This window comes from Triturus cristatus, chromosome 2_2 (genome assembly GCF_964204655.1).
Source record: "Triturus cristatus chromosome 2_2, aTriCri1.1, whole genome shotgun sequence".
NCBI lineage: Eukaryota > Metazoa > Chordata > Amphibia > Caudata > Salamandridae > Triturus > Triturus cristatus.
The window spans coordinates 515,702,717-515,724,486 of record NC_140582.1 but is presented as its reverse complement, the minus strand read 5'-3'; the positions used below and the strand labels follow the sequence as shown (position 1 = coordinate 515,724,486).

Here is a 21,770-nt window from a genome sequence, read left to right as displayed (position 1 = left end):
GGGTGCCCGTTGTCGCCACTGCTTTTTGCTGCAAATATGGAACCCCTTGCCCAGAAGATCAGACACAATCCGTGAATTTCCGGAATTAAGTTCGGGGGGTATATTCACACCATCAGCCTTTACGCGGACGATGTGCTATTGTCTCTATCAAACCCGCGGGAGGCACTGCCGGCGTGCATGGCGGAATTGGACGCCTTTGCACGAGTGGCGGGGTTCAAGGTGAACGCAGACAAGTCGGTGGCTCTTGGCCTCTCCCTGACTCCGTCCACCCGGGAACATTTGCAGAGCTCCCTCCCGTTCCAATGGGCGGAGGATTCGGTCCCCTATTTGGGGATTCAGTTGGCTCCTACGCTTTCGCGAGTGGTGGCCCTTAACTATGCCGCTTTGCGCCGGAGGATCCGTAGGGAGTTAGGGCAGTGGAAGCACTATCCCCTCTCGTGGTTGGGCAAGGTCGCGGCAGTCAAGATGACCATATTACCACAGATCCTCTACCTCTTCTGCACCGTTCCTCTGTATCCACCGGTGGGGTGGCTCCAGCAGACTCAATCAGAGTTGGCCCACTTCATTTGGAACGGGCAGAAGCCGCACCTGAAGAGGTCATTGTCCACACTCGCACCTGAAGCCGGTGGACTCGGGATCCCTGATCTTCAGCTTTATTTCCGGGCCGCACAGTTACGCTATCTGGTGGAGTGGAGCCGCTGGGAGTCGGAGAAACATTGGCTGTTTCCAGACCAAGCCGTAGCAGCCCGGCCTCTACAAGAAATCCCCTTCCTGCGGAAGCAACACAGGCCCCCCAATCTCTACGCCGCCCACATCACTCGCGTTCCCTTAGAAATCTGGGATCGAACTAACGCCCCTCATGATCTCACCACCTTTCCCTCCCCACTTACACCCCTGTTCGACAATCCGTAATTCACTCCTGGAATGGACTCGGCGGCCTTCAGCCGGTGGAAACCGGCGGGCTGCCGTTTCCTCTATCATATGTATGATGCGGAGGGGGTGCACCCGTTCCAACAATTCAGGCAGGACTACGGGTTACCGGAGGAGGAACGGATCCGATAACTCCAGGTCCGTTATTGGGTGCTCGATGGGCGGGTCCGCCCATTTGCGGACCAGCGGCTCTCCCAGTATGAGCGATGGTCAATAACATGATCATCTGATAAGCAGCTAATCTCTGATCTGTGCAGAATGCTCCAACTGCGATTCGCGCACACTTACAATGCAGGACGGACACGTTGGGAAAGGGAGCTCGGTAGGAATTTGTCTCACGAGGAGTGGGGGGGATATACTACAGGGCCAGACACTCAGCGTACCACATGGGACTCACGGACACCCTCACAAAGATTGCGACCTACTGGTATTACACTCCGGAGCGCTTAAATGTGATAGATGGGCAGAGAGATGCACACTGTTGGAGGGGATGTGGGCAGATGGGCACCTTGACCCATCTGCTTTGGGATTGTGCGTGTGTTCAGCCATACTGGACTCAGGTGCTCGACGAGGTGGACAAGCATTTTGACACTACGATACCAAGCTTCCCGGTGTACACATTGCTGGGCCTCCCAAACCCTTTGACATACCCGCTCAAATCGCGTAGGGGCCGACAGATTGCCATAGCGTTGGGTTCAGCGACACAGAATATACTTGCTCATTGGCGCACTCCCAACACACCAACGTTTACGGGCTGGCTATACCGATTGTGGCATGTCCTAGGTATGGAAAAACTCACACTAACACTGACCGGGGAGGGCTCCAAATATGGGGAGTTGTGGAGGCCCTTTCTGGCATTGTTGTCCTCCGAGTTCAGGGAGGTTACTTGTCCTCGCTATTTGCGCCTGATGAGGCTGACCGCGGAGCGGACGGAGGGGTAGGGCTTGGGAGCGGCTGAGACAGTGGGGGAAGGGGGACAGATGGACGTGGAACGGGGGGAGGGGGCGGGTTGGGGTACAGGAGGGGTGTTTTATTTTCGATATATAGTTTGCTCCACAGCATCTAATGGGGGATTACAATGGAGTCTCCAGATTGGTCCACGTTTGCTTTAGACTACGGCAGAGAAGTGTGGGACCTGTCCACCATTCAGAGACTGAGCAAGGGGTTGTTATTTACTTGGGGTGGAGCCTTGTTGTATACTTTTGAAATGCCAATAAAAGATTTAAACCATTAAAGACAGTATGTTGTCCTGATGAATTAACAGTGCCGTGGCAACACATGTGATTTTTTGCCCCTTCTATTTTTGGAAGCAAGACAGGAATGTCAAAAGTTGAGTTGCAATATGTTCATATGAGGTACAGAATGCCTTAATCATAAGACTAGAGAGACACTGCGCCACTCCCTAGATACCCAGACCAGAGGTGCTCCTCAGCCCATTCCACACCTTGCCCATTTCCCGAACGGTTTCTTTGCCCAGCAAAAAGAAGAAAAGTGGAAGATTGTCTTCATGCATTGGCCATGTTATCCATGATCTTTGTGCACTTCCTTCCCCATTTACTGTTCCCTGGCTGAATCAGTTTCTTTATTTTTATAAACCATTTTATTTTTATTTTGTCCTGTACCAAGAGAAACAGTATAGTTCAAGCAATAAGAACTGTTTTAAAGGAGAGGAATACAGCAGAGAGCATCATAACAATTACTCCAGTTCATAGCATTCCTGCCATTTTCTCCAGATTTTCTTGTGCTTTTGGGGACAGCTGTGTCATAGGCTCCCCCAGCTTTACGCGCCAGTCAATGGCAGCCTGCCTGGAGCCAGAGGGTGAGGTTCAGTGGGATTCCATACAAGGGCAATATTTTGTTTTGCTATTAAGGTGCCCAGCTCAATCAGGGACTGCCCCCCCCCCCCTATACCCTCTCATGTCCTCCAAGAAACTGAATAGTGTGATACGAGGTGAGGGGTCAATGGGTCCCTCAAACCCTGCGATATGGTAGCAAAGATGCACTTGGACAAAATCATCACTTCCCTTGGAGCATCTGAAGCATGCTGGCGAGTCCCGCTTCTGCTCCTGCTACAGCCATATGGGCGTCAAGTATGTGATACGCAGGTACTTTATTTGGATGATTCAAAGCCTTGAAGAGATTGGCAGCACTTGTTGTGCCATCTTGGCCGCTCTCTAATCACTGCTGTCCAGGGGGCCCACGCACGCCTCCCATCTGACTTTAAGTGGAACGAAAAGATCTGGATAGTTAATGACTAGGGATTTATAAATACAGGATATACCCCATTTCCTGATAGGTCCCATAAGGATTTTGGCTTCTAAAGGGTTATACTCAGTAACATTGTCAAGGGCATCTCTTTGGGACATCAGGGCATTTGGCGCTTTAGGAGCCTATAGAACTGGGAGTGGTGAAGCTTGAAGTCTGTCTGGAGTTCTTCGAACTACCTCAAATCTGAACCCAACCACACATCCCTCAACCTTTAGATGCCAATGAGTTCTCATTTACCGAAGCCCTCCAGTTGCACTACCCCTTCCATTCAGCGTCCTCTCCAGAGGGGACTCTCAAGGGTAAATATACGGTTCCATTGCATCCAACGATGGGACAATCTCCATGTCAGCAAACCCACCCTGGAGAGCTCTGGGAGAGAGCGAGGAATTGGCACCCGTACAGCTTGTCCATCACTGCATCATATCCCATGAAGGAAACCTTTCATTCAGGACCACCATTTGGGCGGCCCAATAATACATTTGCACACCCGCAACAGCCATCCCCTTGTCAAAAGTGGACTGCACACATTTACCAAAAGCAAAGCGTGGTGACTGACCTGCTAAGATAAATGACTATATTCTGACCCCTAACTCAGCGAACCACTGTGTGGAATCACAAACGGGAAATTCTCGTTAACCTATAAGTAACTCAGCAGTACCTTCATCTTGAGGAGTGCCATCCGGCCCAGTATATTGAGTGGTAACTTGACCCATTTGGTTAGGTTCTCACACACTTTGGATACTATGGCCGCAGTAGCTGGGAGCGAGGATATATGAATGCCCATGTATTGGAAAATGAGTCTGTGGATAGGTATCTAGGCTTGCCGATCTACTGCATCACTGACCCCTGTGAGGGAGACAAAGAGAGATTTGGACCAGTTTACTTCTAAACGGGACCCCCGCCCATATAGGTCTAGCATTTGTAAGAGTTGCAGCCGGTGACGTCTGGAGGCACGAGGAACAACACATCGTCTGCATACAAGTTAATGCGGTCTTCCATCACATCCCCCCATTGAAACCCCGATCCGCGCTTCATATCTAATCCAGGTAACCGGGAGGGACAATTGTGGTTATCACTGCCTGGTGTATCTGTGCGCAAGGTGAGGAATATGCGGTTAGAAGTATCCATCAGAAGTTCCAGCTACTTACCTTTGGTAGCGCTCTTTCTGGTGGATACTCGGTCTAAACTCAGATTCCTTTTCAGCCCTTCCTCCTCCCTATCCTGTGGAATGAACTCCTTTGTGCTGTATTTCTAAAAGGTTTCAATAAGAGATCTGCACACAGTCAAATCTGAGTACTGAGGGCGCCACATCCCACAGTGTGGACAGATACCAGAAAGAAACTGACGTAGATAGAGGTGGCGGTTATGTATGGACTAGACATCACTTCGGGATGGGATGCACCTGACATGGAGTCACATGATACTACCAACAGGTGCACCAGGGAATTGCTGAGAAAAATATTGGGATCCAGTCTGGCAGGTGTGAGTAATCACAAGGTGAGAAATCTGAGGTTAGATAAAGAATGCTGAAAGAGCATTACCAAAAGCTAGTAACTTGTTAATTGGCACAACAGACAAACATGCGGTTTTTGCCTGTGGCATCCCTTGCTTCTCCTCCAGCAAAAAGGGGGTGTATGGCCTGATGGCCAGAGATGCCAACTTTAGAACTGAAGGATCAGGTTTCTAATCCTGGCTTTGCCTCGGTATCCTCTGATTCTCAGCAAATCACTTAATCTTCCCATGCCTGAAAGATGTGTAATGCCTTGTCCTTATGTAAAGTTCTCTGGTGCCCTTAGGCCAGGTTTGAGCTATATAAAACTGCAAACAAATTAACAAATGTTAAAAGAAAAGACCATTTTGCTGTTTGCCCTATAGGTACTCAGTCCAGTTTCTGTTTTACGCCATTGTCATCTTCTATGCAGAGTTGTGCTCCTTCTGGAAATACTCAGTTTTTCTTCTCCTTAGACCTGCATCTTTATAGGAACAGGCATTGACAAAACCGGTAAGTCATGTTGTAAAACATGTAAAAAAAAAAAAAACAGTATACGGAGAAGGACTGCAGCACTCAGCACCTCTGAATATACTGATGGGATCAGACAAATAAATCAAATAAATCGTGGATTAGGATGCAATACATTTGGTACCATGTTTAAAACCTGAGGATTAGATTAATACACCCAGGAATTCACCAGGTTGAATGTATGGCCAACTTTAATCTTTTCTTTATTGTTGAAGTAGAGTGCCAGTCTATCTCTGGTCCTGACGAATGCCCATGAACTTATACAGTCACTAAGGGGCAGAAACATGTTGACCCATTGAGATAGGGTAGTTGTCTTCACCGTTTTAGCCCTATCCGAAGGGGTCAAGAGAATAAAATAGTTTTGCCCTCTGGGAGACAGTTTTAATTACTGCTACTTCTCCCTTTTTGCACTCTGCCCCTCACCCACCAATGCTACCATCTTGCTCATCTAAAACACCTCAGCTCCTTCCAACATATATGGGAGTTGTAGTCCACACAAGGTTCCTTGCGTTCCTTATGTGAGGAGGGAGCCCTATGATGACGCATGTACCCTTCAGGTAAGTGGGTTCTCGTCCTTAACAGCTATATTCCCTTTCTTTAATGCTACAAAAGGTACATATTTTGTGTAAAATAGTAAAACATGCCAATGCAGGCATGTACAAATGATGTGGTGCTGTTAATGGTTCTGGGGATTTTAGTTGTGGTGTTTATGGCAATGGTGGTAGTGATAGTTGCTATCGTTGGGATGGTAATGCAGGTGGTGGTGGTAGTGTTGGTGGTGGTAATGATGATGGTATTTATTTTGGTGATGGTAAAGGTAGTTAACAGTGATAATGGTGGTAATAAAGGTTGTGCTGGTAATAGCACCTGCTTAAAAAGCCTTCAGCATTAAAGAAATTCAGAATTTTTTTCTTTCTGCGTACATTGAAGGTGGGATGATGTAGTATACTTTTCAGTTGTAAAATAGCCCCTCGTTCATTGCAGTACAAGCACTTTTTAGCAGAATGAGAAATAATACACCAAACAGCCAAATAAATTAGGTGATAATATTCTTTTCAGTAGAGTTAAAGTTAATTCTATGTATATTCTAAACAATTGGTCACAATATGCCTTGCAAACAGCTTCACCTTTTAGTCACACCTAAAAAGTTGATGGGGCGGGTGTAATTCCCAAGTTTCTATATATTCCAATTAAAAATCACATTTTCCTTGAGGCCAGTGCTGCGTCATAAAAAATTGAGGGTACAGCTCTTTAGGACAGTCCTCCTTGGTGCTGTCCTGCTCAAACTTGCTATGCAACCCTTGAAAAGACATCAAGGAATATGGTAATTGAGGAATCCAAATGTTTTATCCATTTGAAATACGTTTCTTTAGCGCTGATCAATAAGGCTCTTCAGATGGGCGGTTAGAATACGGTTCGACCTGGCATGATTTCCCCTGTCTTTATGCCTCTGACCTCCTATTTTTGACTGTATGCTGCATTTTATTTTTGCTAGTTTTAGTACTCTGGGCACTTTACCACTGCTGGCCAGTGCCAAAATGCAAGTGATCCATGTCTAAAATGTAATGGTACATGGTTTCTCCATGATTTGTATATTTGATTTACTAGTAAGTTCATAGTACATTGCACCCTGTGTACCCTGGGCCTGTAAATCAAATGCTACTGGTGGGCCTACAGCACTGATTGTGCCACCCAAATGAGTAGCCCTGCAAACATGTCTCTGACCTGCCACTGCAGTGTCTGTATGCGTAGTTATAAACAGCCATTTCGACCTGGCAAGTGCTCCAACTTGCCAGGCCTCAACCTTCCCTTTTATTACATGTAAGGCACTCCTAAGGTATGCCCAGATTAACACTGTGGGCAGGGTGCAGTGTATTTAAAAGGTAGGGCATGTACTGGTAGTGAATTACTGCTAATTTCGTTTTTCACTACAGAAAGGCCTATCCCTCTCATAGGTCTGATCTCTGGCTCAGATCTGCTCTCTAGCCTATATGGAGACTTCGCAAGCGCCATGAGACCTTTCAGGTGATTTGTGCGCTTAAAAAGTTCCTTTGACTTAGGTTAGCATTGAAGCAGCCTTGTAATATCTTACAAGTCTATCTTCCAAATGGGAGCTGATAGAAAATTGGAGTTTGAGGTCTCTGGACTCACAATTTAAAAAATACATCTTTTAGTGAAGTTGGTTTTTGAATTGCAAGTCTGGAAATATCAGTTTTAGAAGATTGGTGTTTTCTTACTTCAAACATTCTGTGCCTCTGCCTGTCTGCGGAATACATGTCTGGGGCAGAATGACAGTTGGGCTGTTTGTGCATTTACTCTAGACAGTCGCACAAAGGGAGCTGCATATCCCGATGGCCCATCACAAGACTGATAGGCCTTACTGAGCAAGAGTGGTGGGAGGAGTTGACACTGACACCTGAATAGGGCTATGTCTGTCCTCACACAAAGTCGTCTCTACCGCCCTGTAGTGTGTCTGGAGTCACTTTGAAGTTTGCCTACTTCAAAGGCTGAAATGTGAATAAGTACTGGACCTCTGCCACCATATACTCGGAACACTTCTGGGTTGAGGACATTCCGCCAGGAAGGAGAGCTGTATTGGTGTCAGAAGATATTTTCTAACTTATTTCAGGAAGAAGCATTCCTATTTCTTGCAATAGAATTAGTTTGTCTCCAAGCATTGTTTTATCCACTTTGCTGTTTGCTTTGCTGTGCTGGCCTGCTGCTGCTGCTTCTGTCTTGGGAGTGAAAGGACTGGACTTTGCTTTCCTCATCCTGCTTCCAAGGTTTTCCAAGGGCTTGAGTGTGCTTGCCTCCTGTTAAGAAGTCTCAGTGCCATCAAAGACTTCCCCTGCCAGTACCTGGGCTCTTCTGCTGGGAGTCCTGTCTTGCCAAGTGGTGCCAAATTCAGTACCTGAGCCCTTGGTTAGTGAGTTCTGGCGATACCAAGAAGAAAATCCATGCATTGACCCAAAGCGTAGTTCGGAATCCGCGCAGCACTGCCAAATCATCGCCGCTGCCTGCACCGGAGCATGACTCCTACTTGACGCAGTGACCGCAGCTTACAACGCAGTCCCCAGCTTTTCATTGCAGCGCATCTGAAAAACGGCCGCTGCGTGAGTCTCGGGCACCACATTAACCAAAGTTCGTGATTCAGCATCTCGACTCTGATGCAGCATCTGCTTCAAACCTGTGGAATCAACGCTGCGCAACTTGACTTTCAACGCATTGTCCTTGGTTTCCGATTTCTTCATCGACACTACACCGCAGTAAGGAACCAAGGCCGCATGCCCGAAAATTATGCATCACCTCCCCTGCAACAGTAAGGAGCTGATGTCTCACAACCTCTGCCTAGCAGTAAGGAACTGACGCATCACCTCCCCTGTAGCAGTAAGGAACCCACACATCGTCTGCTTTTTCGGCGCCTCACCTCCCCTGCGCTTCACATCGTCTTTGATTTTTCACGCATCTAATCTATTTTGTCTTGATCAAGCGCATACATTGATTTTATCATATCTTGACTTGTATATGTTTGATTTTGGTCTTATTTGATTCAGATAAATATTGGTTATGTTTCTACTAAAGTGGTGGCTGCGGCCACACACTTTACACATTGCCTCTGGGATAAGCCTGACTGCTCTGTGTCAAACTACCAAGGGGGACAGCAGGGGTTATCTTAGGTGTGTAGCATATGTACCCTGACTAGAGTGAGGTTCCCTACTTGGACAAGGTGCAATCCATTGCCAACTAGAGAGCCCATTTCTAACAAATACTATTAAACTTACAGTAACCGATTTATTTAGGTAGACTATAAGGGTAGGGCAAATAATCATCCATAATCGGTCTGGCATAACCGGTCCGTGCCCGAAAGAGTGGCCTTGCAGGTCAGTGTGTGGAACTATGTTTTGACTGTGTATGGGCCTGTTTAATGATCTGATGGGCCGACTATTACTGCCGATATCTCTGATAGGACCACAAACATTGCCTGCAGCAAGCACTAATGAATACAGTTTCCCATACCTTGCAAAACACATACATAGTGTGTCTTCACAATCTGCCTCGATTCACAGAATCTGGGTCACTTTTTAGCTATCGGATTCACTAATGGGGGACATTTTTATTTTGCTGCTCGTGCCTATTGTCTGTCCCAGTTTGACCCTGAAGTCCTCATGATCAAAATGCCTCCTTCATTCTCAAAGAAATATGGAAGGGGGAGTTCCGTAACTATTTCATTTACCACATTACAGCTAAAATCTAAACTACTCCATTTACCCATTTTAACCCAGTTCAAGGAACATATGAAGCTTGAAAAAGGTGATTTGGCGCATGGGCAAAGGTCTACCTACCTGCGTTGATATGTCGACAATTGCTTAGTCCGTTCACATTCCTACCCAAACGCTTGAACCAGTCCTGGCTATGATCATTTTTACGTAATTTATCGAAACGTACACGAAATGTTGTTAATAAATATGATACAAATGTGTTTTTGAACGACATACTAAAGAAAGGTAATGACACCACCTCAACTGGCATGTGTCCCACGTGGATACAAATGTACAACTGTGCTGTTCATTATGTTTGCAGAGAAAAGCTGATATTGAACCTGCTATTTATTCTTTTTTTTTGTTCGAAAAATATATTTTCTATCTTATTTCAGGTAGAAGCAGTCCTATTTCTTGTAATAGAATTCGTTTGTCTTTGAGCATTGTTTTATCCAACAAATATGTCCTGCATAGAGCGAGGTCTCACAATTATGTCGAATAAACCAATTTCAGAAATGTTTGCAAAGCTTTATCTAGCAGTCGAATATTTGGCCATGTTGTCCACTGCACACGGTGACGCATCCAAAGCGGGAAAGCATGTGCTTAAAAAATTATTATTTAAATGACATGCCACTCTTAGAAAATAATTCCTTTGGGAATTTTAGAAGTATGTGACAATGAGAAAAGAAAACTTGAATTAAAACAAAAAGTGGAGTGTGAAATTGCAGAAATACTACTGCACTTTTAAGGGCCCGACTGACAAACGATTGCATTCATGTACATCCTGTTGAATTGCACATTTGATTTGTATGGATGTATGCATTACGAGTAGCTCGTTAAATGCCGGTATGTGTTGTAACTTCTGTTACTCCGGCAATTTTCTCCAGGTAAATTTCGACAGGGCAAACCGTATGAAATTTACAGAGGTAAAATGCTTATTAATTACTGTAACATGTGGGTTTTAGTGCATTAATCACCAAAATCCTCATGTTATTCCTAAAAGAAAAATTGTACCTGGTTCTAGATATAGTACCTGATAAGTTTCACCACCTACAGAGTCAGTTTCATCAGGCATGCTGAATGCCACACTGACCACTGAGACACCAAGAATGAGAGCCCATATGGGATGTGTCCAAGGGTATTCTTGCAGTTAAAACATTTAGGAATTTGGTGCAAGTAGAAATATGAAACTAATCCTTAGAGCAAACATGTTCACCCCATCCGTCAATCGGAATGGAATAGTTTCACCCGCGGTGTATTGTCTATAACATGAGCTTCCGAGACGAGTTACATAAATTGAACTCTCTTATGGGAAACAGTACTCGAACACCTGCATTTACTGGTATGCACATAAGTTGAGAAAATTGTGACTTACTTGTTGAATTATTGTTATGTAAATCTACTTTCTGATAATACCATATTATTAGGCCTGGGCGGTAAATTCCGTTCCGCTCGCAGAATTTGGGTAATTTCGCGTTCCACGGAGAACGCGGAGTTGCCAAAAGTTCTGTGATCCGCATCTTCGCGGAATTTTTTGCTTGTTCGCGCTCTCAAAATCCATGTTCCCGAGATATTTCCCTCCGAGCAGGACAAAAGCATCCCGAACGGGCGGAACAAGCAATTCCGCGTGTTCACGGAACTTCTACGTGCTCGCGGAGATTTTTTACCGTTTCGCAGAGCTTTGCGTAGCGCGACTACGCAAATTCCGCCCACCCCTACATTTTATAAGCTTTAGGCATTTAATTCAGCAATGTGCAGTTGAATTGGATTGAAGCATGCATGGATAGGGTAATAGGGACTGCCAGCAGTTTCTATGGTTAACGTTTCTACTATTAAAGACCCTGTAGGAGCCAGTAAAGTGTGTTTCAACAGAAATTAATACTTTATATATTTATTTCTAATAGGGATTTATATTCTTTTCATTTACTCCATTCCATTATTTGTTGTAAATCAAACTACTATGCCGTTGTTTTTATATTTTAAAAAAGCATTTAAAGTAACCTGGGTGTTGGCTTAGTAAGCAATGTATTTGTAACCAATGATAAAATGTCTCTTTGACTAATTTAGGGCAGCACAACTACCTGTGCGCAGGAAGGAATGACTGTATTATTGACAAGATTCGAAGAAAGAACTGCCCAGCATGCCGATTGCAGAAATGTCTACAAGCTGGAATGAATTTAGGAGGTAAGAGTATTCTGAAGTCATTGACTTTTTGGCAGTCAAAATCTCAAATGGTGTTCTGTGCTGCTGATGTTTGACTCGCACAAAAAAATATGTGTGATGGATGTTATGTTTAATGTAACCTCTATGTTTATATAGCGCTCGATTGCCGTGGCGTCTTGGCGCTGGGGTGTGTGAACAGGATCAACACACTGTGTTAACCGGGGACCTATGTGGAAGTGAACAACCATGTTTTCAGACCCTTCCTGAAAAGCTGCAAATTGGGTTGAAGTTTCATGACCATAGGCATTTTATTCCATAGCTTTGCAGCACATTGTGATATCGCCATGCCTCTCCATCGTGCCCGTCTGGTCTTTGTAGTCCTAATAAGACCTAGACTAGCAGATCTGAGAGTGGTGGTCGGAATATAACGTGGAAATAGTCTTTGAATGTCCTCAGCACCGCCACCGTACAGTGCCTTATGCACAAGGCATAAAGACTTAAATTCCACCCATTGTAAGACAGGGAGCCAGTGTAGCGATTTAATTCCTGCTGAAGTTGACTGTCCTCTGGGTATGCTCAGAAGTAGTCTTGCTGCAGCGTTCTGTAAAGATTGCAATTTTCTCATTTGGGACTTGTCAATGCCCAAGAATAGGGCACTGCAATGGTATAGCTAGGACAAGAAAAGTGCTACCATCACCGTCTTTTGCAACTCTTGTGAGATGACTGGAAAGATTTTTTTCAAAGTTTTTAATAGAAAAAAGCAGGAGGAGGTGAGACTATTTACCTGCTCAGAGAAATTCAATTGGTCGTCGAAAATGACCCCAAGTTTTTAAACATGGGGACAGGGTGTGGGCATTCTCCAGGCTCGGTTGGCCATCAGGACTTATTCCATAGGGGCCGGCCTGGACCAAACTCCATCACCTCCGTTTTGTCGGTGTTAATTTTCAGGAAGCTATGGTTCATCCAGGTCATGATCTCAGTGAGACAGACATGGAACCTGGCAGCTGTGTTCTCAGGCTGATTAGTAATAGAGATGACACGTTGAGAATCATCAGCATAAGAGACCAGGGCAAAATCATGCCTCCTGATAAGTCTAGCCAACAGGGTGACGTAGATGTTAAACATAGTCGGGGATAGGGCGGATCCCTGCGGGACCCCGCATGGAAGTTGGAAACTATCCGATTGCAGTCTATCCCAGAACAGCCTCTGCTCTCTTGCCTCCAAAAAGGAGGATAGGAGGGCCAGGGCAGAAGCCTCCACTCCCACATCCCTCAGCCGCTGCACTAACACCGTGTGGTTCACAGTGTCAAAAGTGGCCGATAGATCCAGGAGCACGAGGACCGCCCTCCCCCCCCTCATCCACCACCCTGCGGATCTCTTCGCTTGCGATGATCAGGGCTGATTCAGTGGAATGGCATGACCGGAAGCCATGCTGTGTAGTATCCAGTAGGTTGTTTGCGTCTAAATAGTCAATCAGCGCTGTGTTTAGTGATTTTTCCAAAATCTTTGCCACTATTGGTAGACTGGCAATGGGACGATAATTTTTTGGGTTCGGTTGGATCCAGATTTGTTTTTTTTTAGAAGAGGTCTAATAGATACTTTTTTCCAGGTTTCTGGATAGTAGCCTGATTCCAGAACTTGGTTGATAAGAGGTGTGAGATTATTACAGATCTTCTGGGCGGCCAGATGCGTAATGGTAGGGGGGCAGGGATCTGTGGATGAGCCAGATTTTATGGAAAGAAGAAGTTTTTGTACTTAGTCGTTTGTAACTGTCTGGAAACAGGATAGTCTACAATGAGTTGGACATATCGGTTGTTCTTCTTTATCCTGAAACCCCGGCGAGCTCAGGAGGCTGTTATAGATTCCTTGCACCTTATCTTGGAAGAATAAGGCGAGTTTATTACACATAACTTGATCAGGCTCAAAGCGTTGTCCTGTTGCGGTTTAGCCAACAAATTAACGGATTTGAATAGTTCCTTGCTGGAGTTTCCTGCCTCCTTTATTTTCGTTGTGAAAAAAGACTTTTTTGCGGCAATAATTGCCTCCTTATATTGTTGAATAGCTAGGTTATACATTGATTTCATTTGATCACTATAATTTTGTCTCCAGAGACGCTCAGCTCTCCTGCAATTAACTTTTAGGCACTTAAGCTCTGGGGTGTACCAAGGTGATGATATCTTAGCTCTCTTTACCGTCGCCAGCTTTTTACGTGCAACACGCTCGGCTGCTGCCAGTAGCCAGTCGTTAAACTGCAATGCTTCTTCATTATTATCCTTTCCTAATGGGGCAGGGAGATGAACCATGGGTTTCAGGGCACCAAAATTTACACACAGATTATAGGTACATGCATTATTTTCGAAGGAAAATAATGCACCCTGTTACAGCTGTTGGTAAACTCTTTAACTCCGAATGCAGGGCAGTTTATTTGGTGTTATGTGTATTTGTAAAGCGCATTATCATCCAAAAGGGTATCCTGGTGCTCAGCAGATGTGTGTGCCGAGCCCGGTCTATGGTAGGTTTGGTTAATTGAAAAGCAAGGTCTTCCACTTCTTGCGTAATTCAAGAGGAGAGGAGGGTGAGTCTGGCTGCAGAGTTCTGGATGTTTTTGAGTCTTCTAGTGAGTTGCTTGGTGATCCCGGTGGGGAGGGTGTTTCCGTAGTCCAACTTGCTGATGACAAGTGCGTGAATGACAGTTTTTCTAGCATTGCTTGGGAGCCATTTGAATAGCTTGCTCAGCATCTTTCTTCAGGGTGTGGAAGCAGGATGCAGTGACAGCTTTGACTTGAGTGTCCTCTTCAGTTTGTTATCAATGATTATTCTAAGGTTCCTGGCATAGGTGCTGGATGCTGGTCCATGTTCGGCCGGCCACCAGTTGGAGTCCCATTGTGAGGTGTTTGTGCCGAAGATGACTACTTCTGCTGGTGATGAGCTTGAGAAAGTTGACTTTCATCCAGTTAGAGACTTCAGTCATGCAGACTGCACACTTGTTTCTTGTTGTCGGGGTCGTGTCCGAGAGGGAGGGTATGAGTTGTACGACATTGGCATAACAAAGGATGTTGATGTGTGCGCGGATGACGTTGGCCAAGGAGATGGTGTATGTGTTGAAGAGGGTGTGGCTGATAGATGAACCTTGAGACACTCTGCAGATCAGTTTGCAGGCTTCCGAGGATTAAGGTGTCAGGCCAACAGCTTGTGTTCTATCCATTAAGGTGTAGATACCAAGGAGAGTGAGTCCTTGGATACCAATTTTGTGCAGATGCCTGATTAGGGTGGGGTGTGAGACCCTCTCAAATGCTGCAGAGCGGTGCAGACTAATGAAGGCTGCCGTGTCTTCTCTGTTAAGGATCATGTGGATGTCATCTGTGGTGGTGATGAGTGCTGTTTCTATTCTGTGGTTGGCCATGAATTCGGACTGTGTGGTGTTGTAAAGCTGGTGGTTGCTCATATGGTTTGGAGAGGCATCAGTTGATTAAGATCTCAAAGACCTTAGCTGAATACGGTAGGAGGGATATAGGTCTGTAGCTGTAAAACGTGGCTGGTTTCTTGAGTAGGAGCATGACGGTACCATATTTCCAGGTATTCAGGAATGAGTCTGAGTTGATGGAAGTGTTGAGGGTGGATTTTAGTGGTCTGTTGATTGGTAGGAGTCCTTTGATGTGGGTGGTGGGGGCAAGGGTCAGATGAGGCCCCGAGTGGATGGTCTTCATGCTAGCAGCGTTTTCTACGGTGTTAACAGCGGGCCACAAGATCAAGGTTCATTCATCGGCCGTGATGGGAAGTTGACTTGCGATGAAGATGGGGTCCATTGAGGGTCGAGGTTTACTGTATATGGAGGTAATTTTGTTACTCAATAATTCTGAGCGCTTGTTGAAAAAGTCTTCTAAAGGGGTGATGTTGCTGGCAGGATGCACGGTAAAAATATAACTTTGAAAAACGTATGTTTAACTGAACTAAAAAGAGCGACAAAAAATTATTTGGGCTATAATATGAAATGCAAGAAATACAGCCTCAAGATTAACCTGTAGTTTACAGAAAATGTAAGAATGACTAACTAGGTAGCTAAGAACTCTTTCATTTCAAAGCGGAGATAGATCAAAGAGAGAGATCAAGAAAGTAATGCCAACAGCTTTGTGTAAATAACGGTTTTATAAATGATAAACACCCTTTACCCTTGTGAAAAGTTATGTTCCCTGATCAGTTGGCTGTAATTGTAAGATTCATTAATATGATCAATGCATTGAATCCCTCAAATCCTGCTGGTAGTGGTGCTTATGGATAATATAATACTGAATAACTGGAGAGACACCAGAATAGTCTTGGTATTTAAGAAGGATTCACAGAAACAGAATAAGAATGGCCACCCTCTCTCAGTATTGAGCCGTAAAGTTTAGTATTTGTCCGATTTGCTTCAAGCGATGTAATAGTTTGGGCGAATGTGAATAAGTCTGTGTCCCCATAAAGCAATGGCTTCATGAAAGGTGTCCTCTTCAAGGCACAGTCCAATGGTGCTGGCTCTTCTGGCACGTTGCAACTAGTCCCTTGAAGCCCCTTCCCCCCCGCCCCCCGCCCCCCCTGGTATTGCACCTCACTCAATGGATCATTGGAGTACATGAAAGAAACCGCTAAAGAGGCACTGTTTGCCATTCTTTCTTGCCCACATTTACTTTCTGTAATCCCACTTTGAATGAACATTATAGCATGTGGGTTAAACGTACCAATTTTTCAGGCATATGGGGTAGTTATATAATGTGAGGCTACATTTTACATTAAGAAGAATTGGAATAGGAGTATCCTGAATGTTTATTCACCAGTGTGAATTACAAGCATTCTGTTCCGTGTTCCATACAGTTTTCCACAACAACAAGGTGGTGTTCAAGATTAACCTATACTTTTTGCCTATGATGGTTTTAATTTTTCCTTTTCATCAAGACTAATGAATGGGAAAATGTACACACTTAAATGGGATTTGTAAATACAGATATGTTGCCACTATGGGGAAATTTGCACAAGTACAAATGCGGTGTTTCTGGAGGTTCTTGGAGCATCCCTCTGCAAAATTAGGCGAACACCAGCAATCTTGTAAGTTTGTGGGTACCGAAATACCCCGTGCTGACAGTTTCCCATTCTAAAAATACTTTCATATTTTCCCCTGGAATATGCAGTGCTTTTCAAGGGTAGGAATGGCAACAGAACACTCTCATAACTAAAGGGTGTGTAGGGTGAAGGGATTTCTCCATATGTAACACATTTTCTCCATGGAGAAACAAAAAGGTTAGAGTGCACATGCACATCTTCAGCAGATTTCCAGGTGCACATGTAAATATTCTTGTAAATCTTTCACTACAGTGGTTTTCCAGTTGAAAATATTCTTTCTGACTGGAAAGTTGGAAACAATCGTGTTGGAGCAAGGGATAGTGTGAGTGGGATGGAGTTAGTTGGTACATTCGATAGTAGGGACTGTGTGAGTGGCACACGACTTGGGGCTTGAGAGGAATTACAATGTATTGGCCTATCAAGTATAAGGCTTCGAAGCAGGGATATAGTACAGAGAGGTTACATTTATAGAGCAGTGTCCTAGTAGGGATGTTTTGGCAGATCAGGGGAGAGATCTCTATGGTGGTATGCCATGGACTGCATTCATTATTGAGTGAGGAGTTTCTAGAGTACTCCTTATTTATTGATAGTAATGTGGCGTGAAGGGCGAGTTTTTAGGACAACAAGAGTTTTTTGGCGCATTTCAGGAGAAAACCAAGGGAAAGAGTAAACAGAAAATCCATCTACGTTGAATTCTATGCTGCACCCATCTTTGGTATGAAATTGGCAAATAACTGTTTACGAAGGCCTCCTTGCCCGGACGACAAAGTTGAGGCTGTGCCTTCATCACAAAAGTTCACTTGAGGTTGATGGAAAGATGCAAGATTTAAAATAGCAGTCTTAATTCAAAAAAGTGAGAGAGCTGATGTATTTATTTGTTTTGCATGGGCCCAATATTTCACCTTTCAAGTGCTTTATAGTCCCACACTGTCATTTGAATGTAGGGCCATATAGAGCATCCCTATTGCTAGGCAAAAAACGGAACGTATATATGGTTGGTCTCTTCTCTTCGGTTAATTCTAGGTGGGAAGGGACAGATACGGACCTGCTCATGGGTACGACTAAATATTGTTGCTGTAATGATATATACATATTAGTTTGCATATATAAAGTCCTCTAGTCACAATGAACTACTACAATTGTAAAACCATCACTTTAGTACATGCTAACCAATATATAGCATAAACTAGCAATATGCTGTACTACTTTACTTCTGATCCTCATCTTTTGAATCCCCAGACGCCCAACTGGATCCAGACATTTCGCATGCAGCAGCTCTTGCACAGCTATAGGTGGCACCATTAGACTCCACAGCGGTTCTGTCTCACCTCTTGAGCTGCATGTAGTTATCACTCTTCCATGCTGATGTCATTTCCTCTTTGTCTGTGCCCTTCCATGTAGACCTGGCGATCTACAGGATCTGGAAAGCTGTGTCAAGGACGAGTACATTTTGCTATTTTTCCATTCAGGTTTCAGGGAAGGAGCATCAGCCATCAACAATATTCCAGCACTGATTTATTTGGTGGATCAGGCCTTTCAACCCAGCAACTCTTCACTTTTTGCTTGCTTTGTCGACTACACTACAGCATTTGACGGAACAGGCAAATACGCTGGAACAAACTAACCAACTGGGGAATCCGGAATAAATTGCTGCAGGCAATAATCTCCCTTTATTCACAAACATGAATGCGAGTCAAGCTGACATACAATACAGTAACACCTGAAGTTCACACCGATAAAGGCCTAAAGCAAGGCTGCGTCCTGGTCCCTATGCTCCTCAATTTGTACATCGCACACCTTGGGCAATCATTAAAAGCTGCAAACCTGCCCATATCGGAAATCGTCGAGAAGCGTCTATTCCTCATGCAGTCTGCAGATGACATGGTCATCATGTGGGGGACGCCAAGAGGAGGATGCAAAAAGCACTGTACGCCCTACTTCATTAAAAATAAATAGGTTGCAAACTACACTAAAACAAAGGTTGTCCCTTTTGCCAGATAGCCAAACAAGAACAAATTACAACGGGCTCTAGGCAATTTAAAAATAACAAGTAATACAAAACACAACTATTTAGGCATCTGCTTCAGCGCTATGTGAGGGTCAAAGCTGCATGCCACTCGAATGGGAGAGAAAGGAAAGGCATTGACCTACTCTCTATGTAAGCTCACTTCAAATCTACACAGTCCAACCACAGAAGCCATCCGGAGGGTAATCGGAACTAAACTTCACCCAACCATTAGCTATGGCCATTTTGCCTTCCCGGGCCTTAACATTGACAAGCAAAAGTAGGAAGTGCATAACCCATAAGCGCATTTTTGGCTTTCCAACTCATGTTCGAACCTTTTTAATACACCTAGAGTTTGGCCCCTGCAAACAATCCCTCAAGTCCCTATCTCATTTGCACCTACAATGAAAGAGATCCTGAAAGAAATATCTAGTTCCGAGAGGACTCCATAGACAAAGTTTCTGATAGCCTCATGCGACAAACTGAATCTGGCCGAGGAAAGCTGAGACGAATGCCCAATCTCACCAACACTATTAAAAAACTGTTTTTAAAAAACAAGTGATGCTCCTCTCTAGGCAGGAAGACATCAATAATATTCAAGAGTCAGAATCCAATATTAAGATGATCATAAGTTCATACAGAGAGTGCCTAATCCATCCCTATCTGAACAGTGCACTGAGGAAGGCAACTCTAAAGCACATTCTCTATGCAAGACTAATGGCCCTAACTATTTAAGAGCTCCATGCATGTTGGAAACTATGCACGGAGTCAGGGCCGTGCAGACTTTTCCAACTAAGAGAAGAAACCCTGGAACATCTTGCATGCATCTGCCCAGCTCTTTTGAATGCATGCCGCACTTTACTAAGACATGTTTTTTTTTAACACGTGAAGCGCGCACATGTATTGCAGCTAAAGAGCTGCTCTACCACTTTGAGACCCCGGTAGATCCGGGTAAAATTCGGGAAATTCATGTCTGTAGCTAAGTCACTGCTGAAAGGTCTCCTGCAGTGGCTATAGTGGCACAGCGTTAATATCAACTTCACTGTATTAAAAGTATCCCCCGTATTATTTATTGCGTAGTATGACTGTATCCTCGCAACAATGGAATCCAGAATACTGTTACACTGACGAGCCCTGACAGCACTTTCTGTCCAGAGGGGCCATTGCAGGGACTTCAGGGGCAAAAAAAGAGCACCCAATGGACTAAAAGGACAGTGGATGCATCGAAGACACGAAGATCAGTTATGAATGGCCCATGTACACTAACGAACTCTTGGAGTGTGAGGGAAGGATTTTGTGCACCATAGCCTGCCTGGTGCTAGGTCTGCCCTTACGTTTGCTCGTCATGCGGTTCTTCCTGCAGGAGGTGAGGGGCCAGATTTACTACCCTTCCAATTTGCAAGTCGCAAATTGCATTGTTTTGTGACTCGCAATTTGCAACTTGCAAGAAGTGACTCTCTCCATAAGTAAATGGGTTTGTAAGTACAAACCTCCATTCCTAATTAAATTAAATGAAAGAGACATTTATTAAGCGCTGAGCTACCCGGGGGCATCCTACTGCTGACAGCGGCAAGTAGCGGAGACCAACCAAACTAGGGGAAGAGCCAGGTTTTTAACAGTTTACGAAAGGCCAGAAAGTTGGGTTCCTTACGCAAATGAGGTGGGAGAGTATTCCAGAGCTTAGCGGCATTGTAGGAGAATAGACGACCCCCACTTCTAGCTTTCTTAATCCTGGGAACTGCCGCAAGACGCAGGTCGTCCGAGCGGAGGCGTCTGTTAGCACGGTAGGGCCGAACAATAGAGCGATTGATGGAAGGACCCTTTCCGGCTGGCGTCTTATGAACAATACATATAGCCTTGAAATTAACTCTTTCCTTGATAGGGAGCCAGTGGAGAGATTTCATGGCTGGTTTTGCAGATTGGCATTTCAGGATTTCCGGGAGTATTCTGGCTGCGCGGTTTTGCACCGTCTGGAGTTTTGAGAAGGTCGCACCCGGGGCCCCTTAATAAAGGGCATTCCCATAGTTCAGACGCGATAGAATGAGTGCCTTGACCATGAGCTTCCTTGCCTGGAAGGGGAGGAGTGGAAGGACTTTGCGAAGGATCTTTAGGATGCCATAGCAGGAGGCAGCCACATTATGCGCCTGAACCTTGAAACTCAGGTCTTGGTCCAACCAAATACCCAGGCTTTTCATCTGGGTCTTGGGAGCCGAAACAGGGCCCAGGTCGGCCAGCCACATTATATTAGGATCAAAGAGGGCCAAGTTCCCCAAAATCATCATCTCGGTTTTTTCTCCATTTAATTTCAGAAAGGAATTATTCATCCTTTTGGCTACCTCTTCCAAGCAATGACGGAGGCCGGGAAAGGAGTCCCACTACGAGTTGCATGTCGTCTGCATAGGTCACTATATGTACCCCAAAAGGCAGCCCAATCTCTGTTAATGGACTCATATAAATGTTAAATAGGGTCGGACTCAAGGAAGATCCCTGGGGAACTCCGCAGCAGAGGGGCACCTGTTTTGAGGCCATATCGGCGTCAAAGACCAGGAAGGATCCATCATCCAAAAAGGATTGCAGCCATGCCAAAGCAACCCCGGTCACCCCCAGTCTTATAAGTCTATGGACCGAAATTTGGTGGTTCACTGTGTCAAAAGGCTGCACGAGGTCCAAAAGGATGGCCACAGTGGTACCTCCGGCATCCAGGATTTTTTTAGACTCTTCGACTACTGATAACAGGGCAGTTTCTATTCCTTAGGCGATTATGAGTCTCTAGAAATGCAGACAGCACTGAGTTGACATGTTTTTCTGCTATTTTTCTGATCCCTGGGAGAAGTGAGATGGGACGATAGTTTCACCATCGCTTTTTTCCATGGAGGAGTAACGACTCCGGTGGAAAGCGAGGGCGTTGATCAACTCCAGTATAATGGGGGAGACAGTATCATGCCGCAGCGTGCACGTATGTATGATCTTTGGTCCTGACGAAAGCAACATTGACCCTTAAATGCACTTAGACGGACACTGAAACATGTTG

At 44.9% G+C, this 21,770-nt stretch overlaps 1 protein-coding gene across 4 annotated transcripts in view; it reads left to right on the top strand.

Annotated features, from left to right (window-relative positions):
• The window catches only part of NR3C2 (nuclear receptor subfamily 3 group C member 2), a 750,782-nt gene that overhangs the window by 569,953 nt on the left and 159,059 nt on the right, over positions 1-21,770 (top strand). For all 4 annotated transcript variants that reach the window (XM_085641641.1, XM_085641639.1, XM_085641640.1 and 1 more), the window contains exon 4: positions 11,545-11,661. In XM_085641641.1, coding sequence (XP_085497767.1) covers positions 11,545-11,661 — 117 coding nt within the window. The remainder of the gene's footprint in view (positions 1-11,544; positions 11,662-21,770) is intronic.